At 38.3% G+C, this 24,279-nt stretch overlaps 1 protein-coding gene across 8 annotated transcripts in view; it reads left to right on the top strand.

The window, feature by feature from the left end:
* Positions 1-17,989, top strand: part of LOC134349699 (F-box-like/WD repeat-containing protein TBL1X) — a 396,148-nt gene extending 378,159 nt beyond the window's left edge. For 6 of the 8 annotated variants that reach the window (XM_063054418.1, XM_063054419.1, XM_063054423.1 and 3 more), the window contains 5 exons: positions 9,534-9,608; positions 11,078-11,205; positions 13,425-13,590; positions 14,147-14,248; positions 14,547-17,988. In XM_063054418.1, the coding sequence (XP_062910488.1) occupies positions 9,534-9,608; positions 11,078-11,205; positions 13,425-13,590; positions 14,147-14,248; positions 14,547-14,573 (498 nt within the window). In that variant the 3' untranslated portion in view covers positions 14,574-17,988. Of the gene's footprint in view, positions 1-9,533; positions 9,609-11,077; positions 11,210-13,424; positions 13,591-14,146; positions 14,249-14,546 lie in introns of those variants that run through there. The other 2 variants (XM_063054425.1, XM_063054424.1) reach the window with 2 other exon arrangements.
* The last annotated feature ends 6,290 nt before the right edge of the window (positions 17,990-24,279 follow it).

Raw genomic sequence — 24,279 nt, 5'->3', positions numbered from 1 at the left:
CAATAAACATAGAAACATAGAAAATAGGTGCAGGAGTAGGCCATTCGGCCCTTCGAGCCTGCACCGCCATTTATTATGATCATGGCTGATCATCCAACTCAGAACCCAGCCTTCCCTCCATACCCCCTGACCCCTGTAGCCACAAGGGCCATATCTAACTTCCTTTTAAACATAGCTAATGAACTGGCCTCAACAGTTTGCTGTGGCAGAGAATTCCACAGATTCACCACTCTCTGTGTGAAGAAGTTTTTCCTAATCTCGGTCCTAAAAGGCTTCCCCTCTATCCTCAAACTGTGACCCCTCGTTCTGGACCTCCCCAACATCGGGAACAATCTTCCCGCATCTAGCCTGTCCAATCCCTTTAGGATCTTATACGTTTCAATCAGATCCCCCCTCAATCTTCTAAATTCCAACGAGTACAAGCCCAGTTCATCCAGTCTTTCTTCATATGAAAGACCTGCCATCCCAGGAATCAATCTGGTGAACCTTCTTTGTACTCCCTCTATGGCAAAGATGTCTTTCCTCAGATTAGGGGACCAAAACTGCACACAATACTCCAGGTGTGGTCTCACCAAGGCCTTGTACAACTGCAGTAGTACCTCTCTGCTCCTGTACTCGAATCCTCTCGCTATAAATGCCAGCATACCGTTCGCCTTTTTCACCGCCTGCTGTACCTGCATGCCCACTTTCAATGACTGGTGTATAATGACACCCAGGTCTCGTTGCACCTCCCCTTTTCCTAATCGGCCACCAGCACATAAAGAAACATAGTAGAATCGGTGAAAGACCGCAACCAACAAGATGGACATATAATCATGTGCAAAACACAATAAACAAAAGAAAAAAGAAATAATAATGATTAATAAAAAAGCAATAAATGTTGAAAACATGAGATTAAGAGTCCTTGAAAGTGAGTCCATAGGTTGCAGGAATAGTTCAGTGATGGGTTGAGTGAAGATTTCTTCAATGTTCAAGAGCCTGATTGTTGAGGGGCAATATCTATTCCTGAACCTGGTGATGTGGATTCTGCAGCCCCTGTACCAACTTCTTAAAGAAAGCGTTCCTTTACCTTAAACTCTCTAAACAAATCTGGTTCATTACTAACACTCAATCCAGAATTGCTTTTCCCCCAGTGAACTCAACCACAAGCTGTTTTAAAAGCCATCTTGTAGGCATAATATTTAATCCTGCTCTCTAATCTACCTGCGTATTGAAATCCCCCATGAATATCGTAACATTTTCCGTTTTACATATCTTTTCTATCTTCTGTTTTTTTTAAATTTGTACCAGGAGAGGGAAGGGCAAGAGTCAGATACTAGACAGTACCCCTGTGGCTGTCCCCTTAACGTTAAGACCTCCTGTTTGTACTGTTCAGGAAGGTTTTCTGACACAATATGTAGATAAGCCTACAAGAGGAGAGGCTGTACTTGCTCTGGTATTGGGAAATGAACCTGGTCAGGTGTCAGGTCTCTCAGTGGGTGAGCATTTCGGAGATAGTGATCATAATTCTATCTCCTTTACCATAGCATTGGAAAGGGATAGGGACAAACAAGTTAGGAAAGCGTTTAATTGGAGTAAGGGGAGATATGAAGCTATCAGGCAGGAACTTGGAAGCGTAGGTTGGGAGCAGGTGTTCTCGGGGAAATGTATGGCAGAAATATGGCAAATGTTCAGGGGATATTTGCATGGTGTTTTGCATAGGTATGTTCCAATGAGACAGGGAAAGGATGGTAGGGTACAGGATCTGTGGTGTACAAAGGCAGTTGAAAATCTAGTCAAGAAGATAAGAAAAGCTTACACAAGGTTCAAAAAACTAGGTGATGATAGAGATCTAGAAAATTATAAGGCTAGCAGGAAAAAGCTTAAGAATGAAATTAGGAGAGCCAGAAGGGGCCATGAGAAGGCCTTGGTTAGCAGGATTAAGGAAAATCCCAAGGCATTCTACAAATATATGAAGAGCAAGAGGATAAGGCATGAGAGAATAGGACCAATCAAGTGTGGCAGTGGAAAAGTGGGAATGGAAGTGTAGGAGGTAGCGGAGGTACTTAATAAATACCTCGCTTCAGTATTCACTATGGAAAAGGACTTTGGCGATTGTTGGGAAGACTTACAGCTGACTGAAAAGCTTGAGTGTATAGACATTAAGAAGGAGGATGTGCTGGAGCTTTTGGAAAGCATCAAGTTGGATAACTCACCGGGACCAGCTGAGATATACCCAGGCTACTGTAGGAGGTGAGGGAAGAGATTGCTGAGCCCCTGGCAATGATCTTTGCATATCAATGGGGACCGGAGAGGTTCCGGAGGTTGGAGGGTTGCAGATGTTGTTCCCTTGTTCAGGAAAGGGGGTAGAGATAGCCCAGGAAATTATAGACCAGTGAGTCTTACCTCAATGGTAGGAAAGTTGATGGAGAAGATCCTGAGAGGAAGGACTTATGAACATTTGGAGAGACATAATATGATTAAGAATAGTCAGCATGTCTTTGTCAAAGGCAGTTCGTACTTTACGAGCTTGATTGAATTTTTTGAGGATGTGACTAAACACATTGATGAAGGTAGAACAGTCGATGTAGTGTATATGGATTTCAGCAAGACATTTGATAAGGTACCCCCTGCAAGGGATCCAAGGGGACATTGCTCTGTGGATCCAGAACTGGCTTGCATGCAGAAGACAAAGAGTGGTTGTAGACAGGTCATATTCTGCATGGAGGTTGGTGACCAGTGGTGTGCCTCAGGGATCTGTTCTAGGACCCCCTCTCTTCGTGATGTTTATAAATTACCTGGATGAGGAAGTGGGGGGATGGGTTAGTAAATTTATTGATGACACAAAGGTTGGGGGTGTTGCGGATAGTGTGAAAGGCTGTCAGAGGTTACAGCAGGACATTGATAGGATGCAAAACTGGTCTGAGAAGTGGCAGACGGAGTTCAACCTAGATAAGTATGAGGTAGTTCGTTTTGGTAGGTCTAATATGATGGCAGAATATAGTATTAATGGTAAGACTCTTGGCAGTGTGGAGGATCAGAGGGATCTTGGGTTCCGAGTCCACAGATGCTGCGCAGGTTGACTGTGTGGTTAAGAAGGCATACGGTGTATTGACCTTCATTAACCATGGGATTGAGTTCAAGAGCCGAGCGGTAATGTTACAGATATATAGGACCCTGGTCAGACCCCACTTGGAGTACTGTGCTCATTTCTGGTCGCCTCACTACAGGAAGGATGTGGAAACTATAGATAGGGTGCAGAGGAGATTTAAAAGGATGTTGCCTGGATTGGGGAGCATGCCTTATGAGAATAGGTTGAGTGAATTTGACCTTTTCTCCTTGGAGCAATGTAGGATGAGAGGTCACCTGATAAAGGTGTATAAGGTGATGAGAGGCGTTGATCGTGTGGATAGTCAGAGGCTTTATCCCAGGGCTGAAATAGCTAACACAAGAGGACATCGTTGTAAGGTGCTTGGAAGTAAGTACAGAGAAGATGTCAGGGCTTATATGCAGAGCGTGGTGAGTGTGTGGAATGGGCTGCCGGCCACAGTGGTGGAGGTGGATACAATAGGGTCTTTTAAGAGGCTCCTGGATAGGTACATAGAGCTTAGAAAAATAGAGGGCTATGGGTAACCCAAGGTAATTTCTCAAGTAAGTACATGTTCAGCACAGCACTGTGGGCCAAAGGGCCTGTATTGTGCTGTAGGTTTTCTGTGTTCTACGTTCTACATCCTGACGACTGTTCAGAGACCTGCGCGTAATGCCATCAAGGTCTATTTTAGTGTTGAGGACCATCAAGGTCTATTTTAAGTTTCTTAACTATACCCACAAGGATTCTACATCTTCTGATCCTATGCCACCTCCTTCTAAGAATTTGATTTCATTTTTTACCAACAGAGCTATCCCACCTCCTCTGACTACCTGCCTGTCCTTTCAATATAATGTGCATCCTTGGATGCTAAATTCCATGATCTTCTTTCGCCACAAATTGAGGTTCTTCTACATGACAAGATCATCTACCTTATTTCATATACTGCATGTATTCAGATACAACACTTTCAGTGCTGTTTTCATCACCATTCTAAATTTTCCCTTCATGTTATACTTCAACTCATTCCACTGACTGCAATTTTGTCCTATCAACTGCCTGTCCTTTCTCACAGTCTCACTGCGCACTACATCTACTTGTAATGTATATCAACTGTCCCATTTTCAGCCCTATCGTCCTGGTTCCCACTCCCTGCCAAATTAGTTTAAATCTTCCTCAATAGCTCCAGCAAGCCTATCCACAAAAATATTGTAGCACCTTGAGTTCAGTTGTAACTCATCCTTTTTGTATGGGTCATTCTTTCTCTAGAAGAGACCCCAAAGATCCAGAAATCTGAAACCCTGGCCAGGCACCAATTCCTCAGCCACACATTCAACTGCCAAATCATCCTATTCTATCCCTCACTGGTGCATGACACTGGCAGCAGTCCTGAGATCACTACCCTGGACGTCCTGCTTTTCAGCCTTTTACCTAACTCCCTATATCCTCTCTTCAGGTCTTCCTTCCTTTTCTTACTGTGTCGTTGATACCAGGTGTCATGTCTTCTGGCTGCTCACTCTCCTTATAAATGCTGTGGACCTGATCTGAGATATCCCTGACCCTGACACCTGGGAGGCAACATACCACATACCATCCAGATGTTTCTTTCATGTCCACAATATCCCCTGTCTACTCCTCTAACTGTGGAATTCCCCACCACTACTGCACTCCCTCTTCTTCCTCCTTCCCTTCTGAGCTACAATGCCAGAGATCTGGTCGCTGCAGTATCCCTGGTAGATCGTCTCCCCCAACAGTATCCAAAGTAGTGTACTTATTATTGAAGGGAACAGCCACAGGGGTACTCTGCATGGGCTACCTATTCCCTTTCCCTTTCTTGACAGTCACCCAGGTACCTGCCTTCTGCAACTTAGACCATAAAATATAGGAGCAGAATTATGCTATTTTGTCATGGCTGATCCATTTCCTTCTTAACCCCATTCTTCTGCCTTCCCCTTGTAACCTTTCACACCCAGACATATCAACCTCCACCTTAAATACACCCAATGACTTGACCTCCATAGCTGTTTGTGGCAGCGATTTCCCTTCCCAACCACCGACGTCAAGCTGAGAGTGGAGTGACATTTATAATTTTCCAGTCTTCAGGAACCGGGCTGGAATCTAGTGATTCTTGAAAGATCATTACAAATGCCTCCACAATCTGTCCAGCACCTTTTTCAGAACTGTGGGGTGTATTCCATCTGGTCCAGGTGACTTATCTACCTTCAGACCTTTCAGCTTCTTAAGCATCTTTTCCCTAGTAATAGCAACTCTGCTCACTTCTGCCACTGATACTCTCAAACTTCTGGCATACTACTAGTGTCTTCCACAGTGAAGACAGATGTAAAATACTTATTTAGTTTGTTTGCCATTTCCTTTTCCCCATTTCCTACCTCTCCAGGGTCATATTCCAGTGGTCCAATATCCATTCTCGGCTCTCTTTTGCTCTTTCCATATTTGAGAAAACTTTTGGTATTACCTTTGGCTAGCTTACCTTAATATTTTATCTTTTACCTCCTCATGGTTTTTGAACTGCCTTCTGTTGGTTTTTAAAAGGTTCCCAATCCTCTAAATTCCTACTACTTTTTGCTCTATCATATGCCCTCTTTTTTGCTTTTCTGTTGTTTTTTGACTTACTTTGTCAGCCACAGTTGTCTCATCCTGCCATTAGAATGCTACTTCTTCTTTGGGATGTATATATCCTGGGCCCTCTGAATTGCTCCCAGAAACTTCAGCAACTGCTGTTCTGCCCCCATGCCTGCTAGAGACCCCTTCCAATCAACTTTGTCCAGCACCTCTCTTATGCCTTTATACTTTCCTTTACTCCACTGTAATACTGATATATATGACTTTAGCTTCTGCATCTCAAATTACAGGGTGAAGTCTTATCATATTATGATCACTGCCCCCTAAGGCAGTGGTTCTCATACTGGGGTCCACAAAGCTGTTGCTTAACGGTATAGATCCATGGCAATCCAGTGCATTACGCAACACCCAATCCAGAATAGCCTTTCCCCCAGCGGGCTTAACCACAATCTGCTTTAAAAGCCATCTCGTAGGCTTTCTACAAATTCTCTCTCTTGGGACCCAACACCAACCTGATTTTTTACAATCTACCTGCATATTGAAATTCCCCATGACTATTGTGACATTGCCCTTTTGATATGTATTTTCTATCTCTCAGTGTGATTTATAGCCCACATCCTGGCTACTGCTCAGAGGTGTGTATGTATCTCGCATCAGAGTATATTTACCTTTGCAGTTTCTTAACCCTACCACAAGGATTCTACATCTTTTGATCCTATGTCACCTCTTTCTAAGGATTTGATTTCATTTTTTACCAACAGAACCACCCCACCCCTCCACGTACCTGCCTGTCCTTTTGATACAATGTGCATCTTTAGATTTTTAGTTTCCAACTATAGTCTTTCAGCCATGGCTCGTTGATGACCAGGACATCATACTTATCAATCTCTAACTGCACAACAAGATCATCTACCTTATTCTGTACACTACATGCATTCGAATATAACACCTTTAGTCCCATATTCTTCACCCATTCAGATTTGTCCCCATGTTGTACTGCAACTTATCCCACTGACTGGGATTTTGCTTTATCATCAGTCTGCCCTTCCTGATAGTCTCACTGCATTCTTCATCTAGTTGTATACTCAACCCTATCACTAGTTCCCATCCCACAGCCAATTTAGTTTAAACCTTCTCTAACTGCTGTGGCAAACCTGCCAGCTAGGATATCGGTCCCTCTTGGGTTCAGATGTAACCTATCCTTTTCGTACAAGTCATGCCTTCCTCAGAAGGGATCCCAATAATCCAGAAATCTAAAGTTCTGCCTCTTGCAGGAGTTCCTCAGTCACACATTCATCCACCAAATCATCATATTCTTATCTATGCTCCTATCTATCACCTCCTAATTCTCCCAAATTCTCTCTGAAGGTTATCGTGCTGCAGCTCCAGTTCCTTAACATGGTCTGTAAGAAGCTGCAGCTTGTTGCAGTTTATGCAGATATAGTTATCAAGGAATAAGAATCAGGTTTATTATCACCAGCATGTGACGTGAAATTTGTTAACTTAGCAGCAGCAGTTCAATGCAATACATAATCCAGCAGAGAAAGAGAAAAAAAATAAATTAAATAAAACATAATAATAAACAAGCAAATCAATTACATATATTGAATAGATTTTTTTTTAAATGTGCAAAAAAAAGTGAAAAAAAGTGAGGTAGTGTTCAGAGCTTCAATGTCCATTTAGAAATCGAATGGCAGAGGGAAAGAAGCTGTTCCTAAATCGCTGAGTGTGTGCCTTCAGGCTTCTGTATCTCCTACCTGATGGTAACAGTGAGAAAAGGGCATGCCCTGGGTGCTGGAGGTCCTTAATAATGGATGCTGCCTTTCTTTGAGTGGATGTTTTCCAGAGTTCTCACATTTCACACAAAGAACATGCCCCTTAACCCTGGACCCATTCTCACCACACTATCCATGTACTAATAGACAAAGAAAGAGAGAAAAAATCTTACTAGAAACTTGAGCCTGTTATTGCCAAAGCCTGACCACTCTAACACAATCCACTCCAACAATGGCTGCTCCACTTATACCTCGCTTCTTTTTATTGACCTTTGCTGAGTCCCTTAGAGATCTTTATGATTGCATCCCACTAAAATGTCCTGAAAGGCCCCAAGTTCTTTTTAAACCTTCCACTTCCTTAGCCAAACATTAACTGCTTGAAATGATTGCAGCCTGCCAAAAATTCCCAAAAGGCCCTGAGGTCTTCTGTGAGGAAGATGATATTGAGAAGCAAAGATTGTCCTCACAGAACTCTCAGTACATTATTTCATTATCCCTCTCACTACTAACTTGAGCTTTTTCTCCTCCTGAATTTCTTTCATTTCTTCTCTATCTCGATCTGAACCTTGGATATGGGAGTATGCATCAACACAGATGTGGGAGTGTGCTTCGAGGGAGAAGTAAATTAAAAGCAAATTGTACTGAACAAAAACTGCTCCACAAACCCCATTCCATTCCCTAAAATGGATCTTTGGGATCTTGTGCAGTTATAATCGATTTATTACTATGTTTGCACTTATAAAGCATACATGTTCTATATGTTGTGTTGTACGTGAACATGTTATCACATAAGAAAGTCACCATAAAACAATACAGAAAAACATAGTTCCTGAGTAACTTAAAAAAGAAAATAGAATATTGACTTAGAGTACATACCCAGGACAAATTATTCACAAGAATGGAGGAAAAAATGATAAAGAAGTACCTAAAGTCAGACATCCCGCCTCTCCCGGAAGTTCCGGGAGTCTCCCGCATATTGATAGCGGCTCCCTGATGCCGGTAAATTATATACAATATCTCGGAAATCAACTTTATTGAGAGAGAGAGCGAGAGAGAGCACCATGGCAGAGTGTTCAAAAAAAAAGAAAATATAAGACGTACATCACCCCAGACTACACTAAAGTGTATCCCTGCCTAATAGGGGTCAAAAATAATGACAGTGTTGCTCGCTGCCCTGTTTGCAACAGTGACTTTTCTATTGCCCATGGTGGGTTAAGACTGTAAATAGGGTTGCCAACTGTCCCATATTAGCTGGGACATCCCGTATATTGGGCTAAATTGGTTTGTCCCATACGGGACCGCCCTTGTACCGTATTCCCCCCGGTAAGGTAGAGTGTTCCTATGAAACCATTCGTAAGCTGGAATGGCGTAAAGCGAAGAAGCAATTACCATTAATTTATATGGGAAAATTTTTTGAGCATTACCAGACCCAAAAAATAACCTACCAAATCATACCAAATAACACATAAAACCTAAAATAACACTAACATATAGTAAAAGCAGTAATGATATGATAAATACACAGCCTATATAAAGTAGAAATAATGTGTGTTTCACTTTAACAGAATCGGGAAGATTAAGCCAAAACCAATTTGTAGAAAAAAAAATCGGCATGTACACGCATGTGCACACAGGTGCCCGCACAAGGCTTCATGGTAGTCTTTCTCAGGGTAAACACAAGTGTCCCATATTTGACTGCTACTTTTATCCCTTATTTGGGAGTGAGAAAGTTGTCAACCCTAACTGTAAAAGACATGTTGAGGTGAGTTTAACAGGTATCATTCGTTCATTGGCATAGCTAACGTTATTTAAACTAGCTGGCTAGCTGCTAAGGAGCTACTGTATTGCAGACATCCCACCTGTCCCGGAAGTTCTGGGAGTCTCCTGCAAATTGATGGTGCTACCTCCCTGAAATGAGTTTTTGCAGGGTGGGATGTCTGTAAAGTTTCAAGATGCATTTCCCAGGGGTTGCAATACTCCATCAAAAGTTTATGAACTGTTCAAAGAATTTCAAAGATGAGAATGTAACAAGCTGTCTTCTAGAGAAAGTTAACACTTGTTTTTACAATTTTTATTAGTATTGCTCATTTGCACTTCTTACGTTTCAGAATGAAGTTAATGCAATCAAATGGGACCCATCTGGCATGTTACTTGCATCGTGCTCAGATGACATGACACTGAAGGTAGGACAATTTAATTATGGCTTAAATCCCTTGCTAACTCTGATAATAAATCTTTGCAGCAGCTATGTTTTTAACTAAGTGAGAACTAAAGGTTTCCAATCACTTCATTCCCAAATTTCATGTGGAAAATAAGAAAGCTTTTAAGTCCATGATCCCATTATTTGGTCTTTTTTTAAAAATACACGCCAATCTGAAGTAAAGGCACGCATCTTAGCCTCATCTACACTGCATCATACTAGTTACAAGGATATTTTGCTTCTGTGTAGAAAATTGGATAGAAACATAGTTTAGAAACATAAAGAAATGATGGTATCCCTCGTAAAGATATGGACCCTCACTTTATTTCAGTCATCATAGCAGTTTGTGTGGAAACACAACCCTATCTCTCGCAACTCAAATGAGTGTTCAAATTTTGTTTACTGTTTAATGCTCTAATTCCCTACTTGTATAAAGTTAACAACCATTTAAATTAAACAAAGGCAACAAAGGTGACAAGATTCCATAGCTTATATGGTTTAAAGGCAAAATCAGCTGAGAAAAACAGCACGTTGACAATGCCTATTTATAATTTTATTAATATTGCCACCTTTTCTTTAGAAATAAATGTGAATATGTTACATTTGTGAAATGTTTTTAATGATGTGTGCAGAGAAGATAATACAAGATTGCTTTTCTTAGATGTCAAAGGACAACCAGCTTACTGTTATCATAAATTCCAGCTTTTGTTGTGCTGCAGGCTCAAAATAAGTTATGTAGATAAAGTGTTACTGTAGATCTGTGGCAAGCCATCAGTAAATAATTATCCCACCTGTTTGATGCCATACAATAGTCTTTTATTCAACAGTAATTAGCAGATTATACATATTTCAAAAGTTTGACGGGAGATCTATGATTCCAGATGGGATCACACATTCCAAGTACTGTGAAAGGTTCAAAGTGGTATTATGGCATTCACATTAGCAATAACTGTGAAGCAGTCTGTAACAAGTGATAGTGCAAAATTGCAGACCTCAAGACAACTTACTTGGCTGGTGTCAAATGCTCTAATCATCTCCCTTGCTACTGTTGTTTCCAGCATACTGATTTACAAGTTGAAGTGACATATAATTTTTTACTTTTCAATGAGTTACCGGAGGTAATAACAAACTGATTCATGTCGTAGTACATGTAATAATTTAAATTTAAAGTAAATTTGAAGCTAGTTCACAATAAACTATACCAAAAGAAGTTACAACATAAAGTTCTATCAAGATAATTCAGCGTTCCTTCTTCATTTCAGTGTTGGTAATGCAATCAGATTCAAAGGACGATTCAGAAAATCCTCTTTGCAGAGTCAACTTTAGTATTCTTCTTAAATTTACTTCTCATTGCAGATGATGTGTGGAATTCTAGTAATTTTAAAGCAATTTTCTATATTTGCAGTGGAATGGTATCCATAGATCACTTGTTTGTGCTTTGTTCTTGTACAGATCTGGAATATGAAGCAGGATGCATGTGTACATGATTTACAGGCCCACAATAAGGAGATTTACACCATAAAATGGAGCCCTACTGGTCCAGGCACCAATAACCCAAACTCCTACATTATGTTAGCCAGGTAACGTTAATGATTTCCCAAACAATATGTACAGTATACCGTATCTGTAATTAAAAATTCAAAATTTTGTTCAGCAACTTCTGTGAAAGTCCACGGGAACATGTTGTTTCAAATTATCTACACTTATTACAACCTCAAGGCACAGAGGGATTGTAGTTTTAAGCTGCACAGAGAAATTGCACTTTGTTACCTTGGGTTTGTAAGAGGCAACCTTCAAACAGAGCTATTCATTCAGCTTACAAAAGGACCGATGAATTTGTATAATTTCAACATAAGTGCAGCTGTTGTTTGTCAAACAGTATGGAATATGTCATTTCCATGCAGCTGGGAAGGGCCCACCATCCCAGATTTAAGGTAGTATCAAATTTCATGAAAATGGTTATAAATTCCCAGATAGGTAAGAGGGGCTGAAAAGGCATATAGAGCTAGGTGGAGGTGGGAAGGAGGAAGTGTTGAGACTGAGACTGAGACTGCTAGGTGTTAGGTGGAAACAAGGAAGGATGAAGAATAGGCAGATGGATCTGGGTGAAGAAGCAAACGAGGTGATCAGAAACTCAGCTTCGTAAATGATAGGTGGAACCAAATAAAGGAGGGATGATTGTCAGATAGAACCATATGGGGAAGGGAATAGGAAAGGTGAACCAAGGCAGAAGAAACCCAGATGGATTGGCATGTGTGTGATGGCCAGATGGAAACAGGTGGAAAAGGATAATGGCGCTTGATAATGGAGGGGAGGCATTGTGGGGAGAGCTGGGAGTGGGAAGGTAACATGAGGAGTGTGGGTTACTTGAAATAGAAAGTTCAGTGTTCATACCATTGGGCTATAGGCTACTGAAACAGAATATGAGGTTTTGTTCTCCCAATTTGTGTTTGGCTTCACCGTGGCAATGGAGAAGGCTGAGGTCAGACAGGTTGGTATAGGAATGGGAGGAGGAATTGAAATGACGTGCAATAAGAAGCTTAACATGGTTGTGCTGACAAAGTTCAGATGCTCTGCTAAAATGGTCTCACAAATGCTGAGAAGATCATACTGCAAGCGCCGAACGCAAGAGACCAGCTTGGAATAGGTTCCTGTGGATTTCTGTCTCACTATGAAGGGCCATTTAGGTCCCTTGAAAGTGATGAGGAAAGCGGAGAAAAGGCAACTGTTGTGGCTCCTATAGGTAAATTGTAGAGGAATAGGGATGGGTGAAGAAGGATGAGCAGACCACAGAGATACCAAGTGAAAAGTCCCTGCAGAAGGGAGAAAAGAAAAGGTGTAACTGATGTACAGTAAATGATGGTGAGATTCTGATGGAGCTTACAGATGTGCTGAATACAGAGTTTGGTGGTGTGAAAAATGAGGACCAAGGGAACTCTTCTGGGAGAGGGGCTGGTGAAAGCAGGCATGTAGGAAATAGAGGAATTCTGAGTGAGGCTTCCCATCTGCCACAGTTTCTGTACGTCCTTTAAATGCAGAACATCGATAATTCTACCTGACCACTAAAGAAAATTTATGGTTATATGCAACTACCATGCCAATTGGTCATTAAACTAAATCAAAAGTGTTAGAGTGAAATATTCTTTTACAATAAAGATAACAATTTTAAAAAGAAAAAGTTAGCCCAGTCACAAATGGAAAGAAATGAAGTCCATTTTAAATGAATTATTAACAGTGATCCCTGCCCAATAAGGATTAGTTTGAGGTGTCATTTTATGAAGAATGTTAATCCATGTTGGATGTGAGCCTATGCCTAAGATTAAATGGAACAACCAATCCACTGATTTCTGTTCAGTCAATCTCTTATTATTCATTAATAATCTGCCTCAATTTTGCTTCACTTACTGATTCTTTATCTAAATATTCATTAACTGAAATTATCTCATTTTTCAGGCATTGATTTTGAGGCTTTTTTGAGAGCCACACCCTTATTATTCTGCGGGTCTCGCTATATTTGTGAGAATTTGTGATTTGCAATCATAGTGGCTAAACTTAGCCTTAATCTCATGAGACATCTGTATTTTTATTGAGTTCATTAAGCAGACATCAGATTTGGGTTGTATGGGTTATTTTTCTTCTCTCTAGGAAATAACTCTTCAAGAAATAAATGCTTTTGGAGAAACACCATCTAAGTGATTAAATGTCATTTATTTTCATAACGATAACTTGATGGCTTGGATCTCTCTATAGTAACTGGAGAATTTAGATTCTGATTAAACATGTAACTTTTCATTTTCAGTGCTTCATTTGATTCTACTGTTCGTTTATGGGATGTGGAAAGAGGAGTTTGCCTTCACACCTTAACCATGCACCAAGAGCCTGTCTATAGTGTAGCCTTCAGTCCTGATGGCAAATATCTAGCCAGTGGGTCTTTTGACAAATGTGTCCACATATGGAACACTCAGGTAAAATGAACGATACAACTAGCATGATTGACCACTGTCAGATTTGGAAAAATTCATAAGTTGTTACTGAATAACAATGATACTTTATTTAATGAAACAATTTATTGATCATGTCAGTTCGTTGGTGGTATGAACAACCTGCGTGTTAAATATTAATTTAAAAAAATCAAACAAACCTATTTGATGGGGGAAAGAATCTTCATACTCTAACCATGCAGCAAGAGCCTGTCAATGGTGTCCCAATGGCAAAGATCTAGCATTAAACACTTCCTAACAATTATGTATTGCACTGTACTGCTGCCACAAAACAACATTCACAACATATTGCATGTCAGTGAAAATAAACCTGATTCTCATCTTGGCCTCTTCCATAACCCTGTGTCTTGGTGCCTTACTGCTTTTGCTTCAACCCCTCAAACATGAGAAGTCTGAGACAAATTTTTAATGTAACACTTGTAGAACATCTAAATATTTTAGCAAACAAAACATAGCAATTATTTTAAAAAGTGCAAACAAATACTGTTCTGTATTGAAATTAATGTCCTTCTTTCCATAGACAGGAGCATTAGTGCACAGCTATCGAGGGACTGGAGGAATCTTTGAAGTCTGTTGGAATGCGTCAGGGGACAAAGTGGGAGCAAGTGCATCAGATGGTTCTGTAAGTGTCTGTTCTGCTCAACATGAGTTCTGCTTTTCTTTTTTCTTTCTATGTGCTCTTTAGAAAGCAGCAAATATAAAATATGTTCCTGGATTTTTTAAACAAAGAATAACACTGTAGCAAGTGATTCTATGTCCAAACACACTGCTCTGTGTTGCCTATCAAATGATAATCCTCCTGTTATTTCCGATTTTCTTTTGACAATCAGATCTTTAGTTTCTTCTTGCAGCTTTCAAAAATGCTTCATTTCAGAAGTACTAATAGTAAATACTGAAAGTTTTTGTTCTTTATTTCCTAGGTATGTGTACTTGATCTACGGAAATAGCAGAATAGAAGGAAAACAGGATGTAAGACTAGACCAGCAGTGAATGTGTGGGTGGCAAGCACGCTCCTTCACAATGTGCCAGCTTCAGATCTGCAAGAACCTGACTTTTAAAATGAAATGGTTAAAACCAGCTCTCCCTGTCCATTTAATTTTGATTTTCTTTTGTTTCCAAAAAAAAAAATTTTATTGTCTACACGTTCCCTCCAGATCCCACATGGAAACTAGTTACATGCTGGTTTTTGCACCAGTTGAACTCTTCACCTTTGGAATGTGATGCAAGAAAATCATGTCAGTCAGTGTTTTGAGGTTTTTAACAGGACAGATAATGGCAATTTATGTTCATGACTGAGAGCATTGTGCCAAACTGCAGATGCTGTGACGTACCAATTAAAAAACAACAAAAAATGGGGGTGGGGAGAGGGGGGGAACATTTTAAAAAATCAAGAATGGAAATGATGTAGATTTCCCTTCCTTTATACACTTTCCTCATTCTGGTTTGGACACTACAATGCTGCTGAAAAGGAAGAATGACATTGTGTGCAGTCACAGCAGAATAATCTGCAATTTTGTAATAGCAACACTTTATATTTTCTGGATTTTTGTTTTGTTTAAAAATGTTTTAGGGATGCTGGAGTATTACGTAGGTTCCTAAAAGAAGCTTTTACCAGGGTTGGATGTGAATGATTTTGTTTCTAGAAGCTGCAGGGAGGAATCTATGGGGTTTTAAAACTTAAGCTTTTCTGAACTGCTGATAGACTCGCTTACATTACTGTGCTTCAGGTCGTGATCTATTGAAAAGGCACTTCTTCAGAGAACTGCATATAAAAAGTGCTTTACATTTGAGAAGGTGAACTCATCACCAGCTTCATACAGGGAAAGAAGACTCACGGGAAGATCCCCAGTGTATTTTTGAAAAAATAAAGCAAAAGAAATATTTGTAATTTTTACCTTTAATCACACATTAGACCTTAAAAGCCAGAACGGCAAACCATAAACCTAGCAGACACTTTGTTTTAAAGAAATGCGAGAAATGAGACATCTTAACACTGTACAAGAGCTTAAATTCTTTAATCTCATGCCATGCTTTAGGTCCTTTTTTTAAAAAAAGTATTGCTAACAAAAGCTATTTAGAGTCAGGTGAGGTGCACTTTGTCTAATGTAAGGGTCTGCTTTGTTTTGTTCTCTGGGTTTTTTGAATATGTTCTTGTCACACGCAGAGTTCATTTGTCCAAAATCTGTGTTCTGGCTTTTGTTGCTTTTATTGTCTGTGTCAGACTGTCGGCCAGACTTTGTTCCTTCTCCTTGCAGCCTCTCAGGAGTTTAGGTCAGAGGAGATCATGTGACCTTTTATGTTTCTTCTAATCCAGAATGTGTGATGTAGCTCATGTGCTCATTAAAGAAAACAAATCATCAAATCATATTCAATGTCTTGAATAAATTGCTATATTTTGATATTAGAAAATATGATTCCGTGATTTTTATTTTTCCTACTTTAAAATTATTAGTTTACTTCACGTGTATATTCCTGGTCATAATGTTACTGACATATTGTCATTGAAAACCACCATTATTAACGTACAAGTTCTTGCAGCATGAATGTAACAACAGTACTGAGCTTTCTTATAGCTCAGTAATTTAGTTCAAACCTCGTCATGCAACAATACAAGCCACATCAGCCCAGCTGTTCTCAGCTGTGTTAGAATTTTGTTTCTAGAGCAATGAAGGTGGAGTTCTACACCAGATTATAATCTAGTGACTGCTCCTGGAAAGTGTACATAAGCCAACAATGGTTAAACGGACTTTTAGACTTGACTGGGATGCTCCTTATCAGTCACTTGTCTGGATTGCTTCTAGACACAGTAGCGAAGGATGGTTGACACCTGTATCCAGCCAGTCGGTGCCTTCAGGATAGACAGAAAACTTGAATGGTAATCATAGGCACTTTTAATTTACGGATGGAAGTACTAGTATGCATACTCTATATATACTGAAATTTTTAGGTACCAAAGTATACTAAGCAATTTAGTTATGATACACAATGACTACTGCATACAAGTAGCATATTTTATAATGCAACACAATGAAGGAACTGGATATATTTTACTTGCACAATTTTATCATTTACCATACTTGAAAATGTACATTAATTGCCCACTTTGCACCAACATTTTATTCTTGTATGCAAATTAATTTTTCAGTGCACTTACAAGTATTATATTTTGTTTGCATTAGGAAACTTGGATCAGTAATTGTGTTTTCATTCACATCATTCATGGGTATCTTATACTTCAGCTGGTGTGTAAAAATGCTTGCTCATACATTCTGGCAGGTTTTCACTTCCATCAGCTCCAAACATTCAGCATGTCCAGTGCCACCAGTCATATGTTTGCACTTATTTGAAGATGCTCTTATTGCATTTGCAAGCATTAAGTACACGAACACTAATTGTTGGAAGAACTCAGCATCAATGGAGAAAAATAAACAGCTGAAACCTTTATTCCCCTCCATAGATGCTGCCTGACTTCTTGAGATCTTTTTCAGCATTTTATATGTGTTGCTCAAGATTCCCAGTACCTGCAGAATCTCTTGTGTTTAGAAACACCACTTGATCCTTTGTTTTGGCTTATGAACATCAAATCAGTGGCTACCAGTGAGAACCCTTGTCCATAAACATCACATAGCAAGACATCATAGATGGGCTACCCTTGTCTTTTTATCCATTAATTTTTATGAACAAAAGATCACAGGCAGCACATACACTATTTCAGGGTTATGGTTATTGGTGAAATGTGGCTCTCCACCAGTATACATATTAGAAAATCAAGATTTAATTACTTATTTGAGTGTACTGTGCAATTATGAAAAACTGCAACACAGATACAAAGGATTCTCATTCTCATTCTCTATCTCTACCTCTCTGTGTATGTGTGTGTGTGTGTAGATATATATATATATATATATATATATATAGAGAGAGAGAGAGAGAGAGAGGGCTTTTAAGGAAGCTTCTACTTGCCATAAGTCACAAAAGTCACTAACTTGAAAACAGTGGTTACTAATTGGCAATGGTATAAAGAAATTCCAAAGATGATATTGAGGCTTCTACTCAAGTATAGGTGCAAACATTGAAATAAAAGCATCACTCTTGTGTGCTGCCCCTAAACATGTTGCAGGTCAAACTGGTGGAACCATGTAGAAGAAAAATCCTGTACAATGCAGCAATAACTAACAATGAATATGTTCAAACTGTTACAGAATAGGATAGCATAAATTATACCAAATTTGTAGTAAAATAAATTAAACATTGCTAAATGCCTAATTGCTTCATTCTATATCTGAATACAAGTAGAATTATTTTTCCAAGATGTTGCATGTATTTGTTAATGTGCATCAACAGTACTATTTCCCACTTCTGCAATATTACGTGGCACTGTTGTAAAATCTCGAAATTAAACAATGTGAATTTTAAGTAAATGTGTTATGGATTATACTGAAATAGTGTCATCTCAACGGAATTGTATATAGTCAGTTATCAAAGTACCATATTTGCTGAAAGTTTGTTGTGAACCATTTATGCTAATCTGATGTTACAGTTATTTGCAAACTTTGTCACACATGGTGTCATAATTTTTGTTGTACATCATGCAGAATTAATTGCCTTTGGGAGTCACCCACAATTCTCTTTGAGTATTTCTACTAATCATTTCCTTTCACCTTATACATGAAGCAGAACAGTTCTATTATTTGTGCGAAAATAATCAAGATATTATTTTGTTAGATTCTTGATATAATCTTATCGTATATATTAATTTGCTTCAGATCTTTTTATCCCAAATAATGGACATGGAATTCATCAAATAATATTACAAAACCTTGCAGGTTAAACAAGCAGAGTACTGAACCATGTGTCAGAGCGATTCAATTTAAAATGTTTACTAATGCTCATAAATATCTCTATATTCATGTTACAACCATGAACCAGTCTCATAATTAAAATATAAAATTTCAAAAGGATTATATTTTTTCCAATGATATTGTATTTGGAGTAGAACTGATCATTTTATCAAAATTAATCTCTTCTAAAATTGCCATTATATTTCACATTTATATTATTTATTGTATATTATTTGCCTTTCAAATTATTGTGCCAGGAGGGGAAATTATTCAATTAAAGACTTCAACATAAAAAGATTTTATTTTGTAATGGATAGGTAGAATGTATTCATAAGTATGTAACATTAATCATTAGTTTTACCTTTTTCTTTGAGGACATGACATTATACTACCTGAACCAAGTCAACATTACTACAAACATTATTTATTCCTCTCCATTTTTTTCTTTTTTTTCTGTCTAACGAACATTTTGAGCAGAGTACATGTTGGTTTAGCAATAACTGGTAAACAATGGAATTCAGCTCCATATCTATTCAGCAACAAATAGCTATGTCGTTTTTTTTTCTCCCCTCCCCAATCCAATTATAAGTTTGTATTAAATTTACTCATCTCACCAACGTTACGTCCTTTCAGTGTTTTTCAACGATTCACCATCGACATCATTACTATTGACGTCGTGTTGTTCTCTTGGCATGTTGATTTCAAATGTACTGGTCTCAGAACCTAGCAAAAAGAATGAGGAAAGTGCCTTTATAGTGCCATTAAAAGTGTTTTTGGCTTTCCACATTGTTTTGGTTGATTAATTGTATTTAGGTGGCATTGTAAAATATGATGGAATCTTTACATTTAGTTTTCAACTGTGCCCTAGTAGCCATCTGTTTTAAATGAAACCAATTAATATCCCTGTTCATACTCTGCATAATTCATTGTAAGCTAAATACCTGGTGCTTTAATAATAGATAACATATCTTAAAATACCTGGTGCTTTATCTGCTAAGATTGCATAAAATAAAGGTGGCAAGAGTTTCTCAGATTCATATAATTGATGTAGTATCATTTAATCACATTTTCAGTAGCCAGTGGTCCAATAGATAGCCAATTTGGACCAAACTGTAGGTTAAAATCTTGGAGTTGAGTCATTCATTTCTTCGCATTTAAATATGTTTTCACATTTCTGACCTTTCTGAGTGTTATTTGGACATATTGTTTTCCTGTTAGCTGAGAGTTAATATGATAGGGTTGGTCTAATCCAGATTAAAATGCAACCCATTAAACACTCATAAATTAGCTACCAAAAAATGAAGGAAAAACAGAAAATGCCTTTTCTTGATTGATTATGCTTGTTTAATTATTGAACTGTAGTTCAGAGGAGTTCAAAGAACTGCGAGACATTCAAACATACAATGCAAAGAGAGTGAAATGAAACAAAGGCAGAAGTGCTGGAAGAACTCAGCCAGTCAAGCAGCATCTGTGGAAGGAGAAACCAATCAATGTTTTGGGTCAACAGCCCTCAAATGATAGGATTTTGATAGATTTGCTGACTCAAAACTGGCTGAAGTCTATCAACATTTCTGTTTTATTTCAGATTCCAGCATCTGCCATTTTACCTTTCAATCCAAACTGAAGCACCATATCTCTGTGCCACAAGCCCTACATTTGACCCCACTACCTACTTTATTTCCAATGCCTGTCCTAGATGATATCCTTGAATATCTTTTCTTCTCAATCTGATTTGCTCTGAAGAGCTGTCATTGACTCAATTTCAGGTACTCCATTTCCTAGTAACACTTTTTATGTTTTGTACTAAAATTAACATTTTGCATTCCCCCTCCTCAACCCCATATTATAAATTCAATGTTGAGGAAGAAAATCCTTTATCAATTACTTCTCAAAGCCATCAATAAATTTGAGCTCACAGGTTGCACCTCTCTTCGTTAATCACCTATTCTGAGGACATCAATTAAAAATTCAAAGAGCCCATGACTGTAGTTGTACTCCGATAATTCTTCCTAATTTACTACAAAGCATTTATTTGAATAACAGACTGTAAATTTATCTTGGAGATCTATTGTAATTATTAAAGGTGTAGCAGGTGAAGTAAGGACTTAACTCTAAAATTTAATTTTTGCAAGTTGGAAGTACTTAAGATAATAAGATTGTTGCTCTTTAGGTGAGATTTTTCTGTTCAAAAGTGGGGAAGAAAATACCACAATCTTACTTAAATTGTTTATTTGCAGAATTTTCAAACAATTTCCTGAAATTCCACAAATGAAAGTGTTAATTTTTGTGCAAAAAATTGACAACAGTTTGGGGAAGTCTATAGCTAGCTATTGCTTTTTTAATTTGGGTTTATGGAATCCCCATAGAAATGCTGTACCTATATTCTACCTTGTCTTTCTTTCACATTCAGAATTTAAAAGGGTGAACACCGAAACGTCCATTTAATATACGAAGGGTGATTGATAAGTTTGTGGCCTAAGGTAAAAGGAGTCAATTTTCGAAAACCTAGCACATTTATTTTTCAACATAGTCCCCTCCTACATTTACACACTTAGTCCAGCGGTCGTGGAGCATACGGATCTGGGACCTCCAGAAAGTGTCCACAGCAGGGATGATTGATAAGTTCGTGGCCTAGGGAGAAGGTAGGTTTCATGCACATGCAGGTCAACTCTGAGTGATTATGCAGAAAGTTTGAAGTTAATAACTCATCTCCTTCTACCTTAGGCCACGAACATCAATCACCCCTGACGAGTTATTAACTGATGAGTTATTAACTTTAAACTTTCTGCATAATCACTCAGAGTTGAACTGCATGTGTATGTAACGAGAGCTGTATAACTCATCTCCTTCTACCTTAGGCCACAAACTTATCAATCACCCCTGCAGTGGACACTTTCTGGAGGTCCAAGATCCGTATGCTCCACGACCGCTGAACTAAGTGTGTAAATGTAGGAGGGGACTGTTGAAAAATAAATGTGCTAGGTTTTCTAAAATTGACTTCTTCTACCTTAGGCCACAAACTTATCAATCACCCCTTGTATTGGTCTAAGAATTTAGCAAAAAGAATAAGGAGAGTTAAAGTACTTTTGGGTTTCTATATACCGCTGTTTAAGCATATTTAAGTAACAATGTAAAATACAATTTTAGTGTTTAACTGTAGCTTACAGCTGTGAAATTAACTGATACTCATGTTCCTACTCCACGTAGTTCACTATATGCTATGTACCTGGTGCTTTAATAATAGACAAAAAATACTTTTCCTGCTATATATCAAAATATCTTAGGTTGCAATTGATTATGTTAGACATTTTCCAGATCAGTTATAAGTTTGACAAGATCAATATAACAACATTCTCACAGGCCATCATTTTTAAGTTTCTGATAGGCCATAGAGCAGCCAAAATATCATGTGTTTTGTGGCAAATTTAAGATTTAATTGTAATAGAATACTAGTAATTTACACATTGCATCAATATATACTGTAGCTATATGTTTAAATTGTTTTTACAATTTTACTGGTCATTTTTTAACAATAGTTGCAGTTACCTTCAATAAATTTCCAAGAAACAAGGTGACTGGAACAGGTTTAACAGTCGGGAGTGGGTGCGGGGGAAAGCAAAGGTTAAACACTTATGTTTTTAAGTACATTAATTATTTTGCTAATGTGATTAACTCTTAAAATAAAATAAATATATTAATTTAGTTTCATGTCAATTCCTTATATTAACTGAGATTAATCAATAAATAGCCATGTGTTTAGTAGTACACGAAAGGTAATATATCGTTAATTGGAACCATTAGAATCATAGATGCATACAGTACAGAAGCAGATCCTTCAGCCCATCTGGTCCAAGACAATCAAGATTCCCATCTAAGCTAGTCCAATTTGCTTACTTAACTTATTAGTACACCATTAAGGCATTAACAATAAATTTTGAAACAAGTTATCTTCAATAATTATCTAATTCGTCATTCAGTATAACTGACAGTGGCCTAGGAATCTCAAGATATACACTAGACTACTGTTTATTGATGACAGCTCAGCGTTCAACACCATCGTTCCCTCAGTACTAACAGCCAAGCTTCAAAACCTAGACCTCTATATCTCCCTCTGCAACTGGATCCTTGATTTCTTTAATTGGGAGACCACGCCATGTGGATAGATAATGGCATCACCTCTTATTGACAATGAACACAGTTGTACTTCAAGAATGTGTGTTTCGCACACTGGTCCACATTCGTGACTGTGGCTAAGCACAGCTCAAACACCATTGATACATTTGCCAATGTCATTGGTGATGAGGCTTACAGGAGGAAGAGAGAACAGCTAGTTGAGTCACAACAACAAACTCACAAAAATCAAGGAACTGGTTGTAGATATTAGGAAGGTAAGTTGGAGGAACACACACCCATTTTCATTAAGAAGTCAGTGGTAGAAACGGCGAGCAGCTTTAAGTTCCTGAATGGCATCATATTGGAGGATCTATCCTGGGCCCAGCACATTGGTGCAATTACAAAGAAGGTGCACCAGCAGCTCTACTTCATTAGGGTTTTGAGAAAATTTGGTATCTCAACAAAAACATATAAATTTCTACAAATGTAATGTACAGAGCATTCTGAATGGTTGCACCATTGTATGGTATGGAGCCTTCAGGATCATGAAAGGCTGTGGACTGTTGTAGACTTAGCCAGCTCCATCATAGGCACAATCCCCTCTGCCATTTAGGATGTCTTCAAGCGGCGGTGCCTCAAGAAGGAGGCATCTATCATTAGCAATCCTCACCATCTGGGACATGCCCTCTTCTTGTTACTACTGTCAGGGAGGAAGTACAGGGGCCTGAAGACCCACACCCAATGTTTTAAGCTTCAACAACTTCTTCCTCTCCGGCATCAGATCCCTGAATTGTTCAGGAACTCAAGAACACCATCCTGTTACTCTTTTTTTGGTATGATTTATTTTTGTAACAAAGATTTTTATGTCTTTGCACTGTTGCAGAACAACAAATTTCACTTCATACATCATTGATAATAAATCTTATTCCAATTCTGAATTTGAAGAGCTTCCTGATGTTAGGGAGGATAATTTATAAGTTCGTATCATCTTAATTACAATTTGCATCAAAATTCAAGAATGGATGGTTCAACCTTCAAGTGCGACATATCTGTTAGCAGATGGGAATTAGTAATAACAGTATTTTAAATCTTTAACAAAAGTATTTTAAAGTAATGATGAGGTCACTTTCTGAATTTTTACATGGTATTTTTGATATGCTGCTTGATTAAGCAATAAAAATGAAATACACGATTTCATAATTCCACTTCCTTAATTAAATAAAGTTAAGTTGCTTAATTCAACAGACCTCCATAAATTATAAAACAGCCTTAAACTTAAGGATTATGGAGGATAGTTCTGTTCAAAGTACATTTTATTAAAGTGTGCATACTTTATACAACCTTAAAATTCATCTCCGAACAGGCAGCCACAAAACAAAGAACCCCAATAGAAACCATTAAAGAAGAAGAAGAAGAAAACAGTTAACTGAGTAGGTTCTTGTTCTCTCCTCAGATTATTGACAATGAAACAGTCACTGCCTGGCAAACACCTCCAGAAAGTCACAAATCTCTGGGTTTATTGGTAATCTATTGAGCAGAACCTTTAGGGAAGCCCTGGGTATAATTCATCCCAGAAACTGGGCCTGGGGAATATTCCTTTGGCAATGATTACTTCTAATTTGCCATTTATGAGTGCTAATTAGTGTTGGAAGTATTTAGAACATAAAACACTACAACATAGTATGGGCTTTTTGGCCCA

The sequence above is a fragment of the Mobula hypostoma genome, chromosome 7 (genome assembly GCF_963921235.1).
Source record: "Mobula hypostoma chromosome 7, sMobHyp1.1, whole genome shotgun sequence".
In the NCBI taxonomy this organism is placed as follows: domain Eukaryota; kingdom Metazoa; phylum Chordata; class Chondrichthyes; order Myliobatiformes; family Myliobatidae; genus Mobula; species Mobula hypostoma.
The sequence above is the reverse complement of the archived record's forward strand: the minus strand, read 5'-3'. Positions and strand labels throughout refer to the sequence as shown.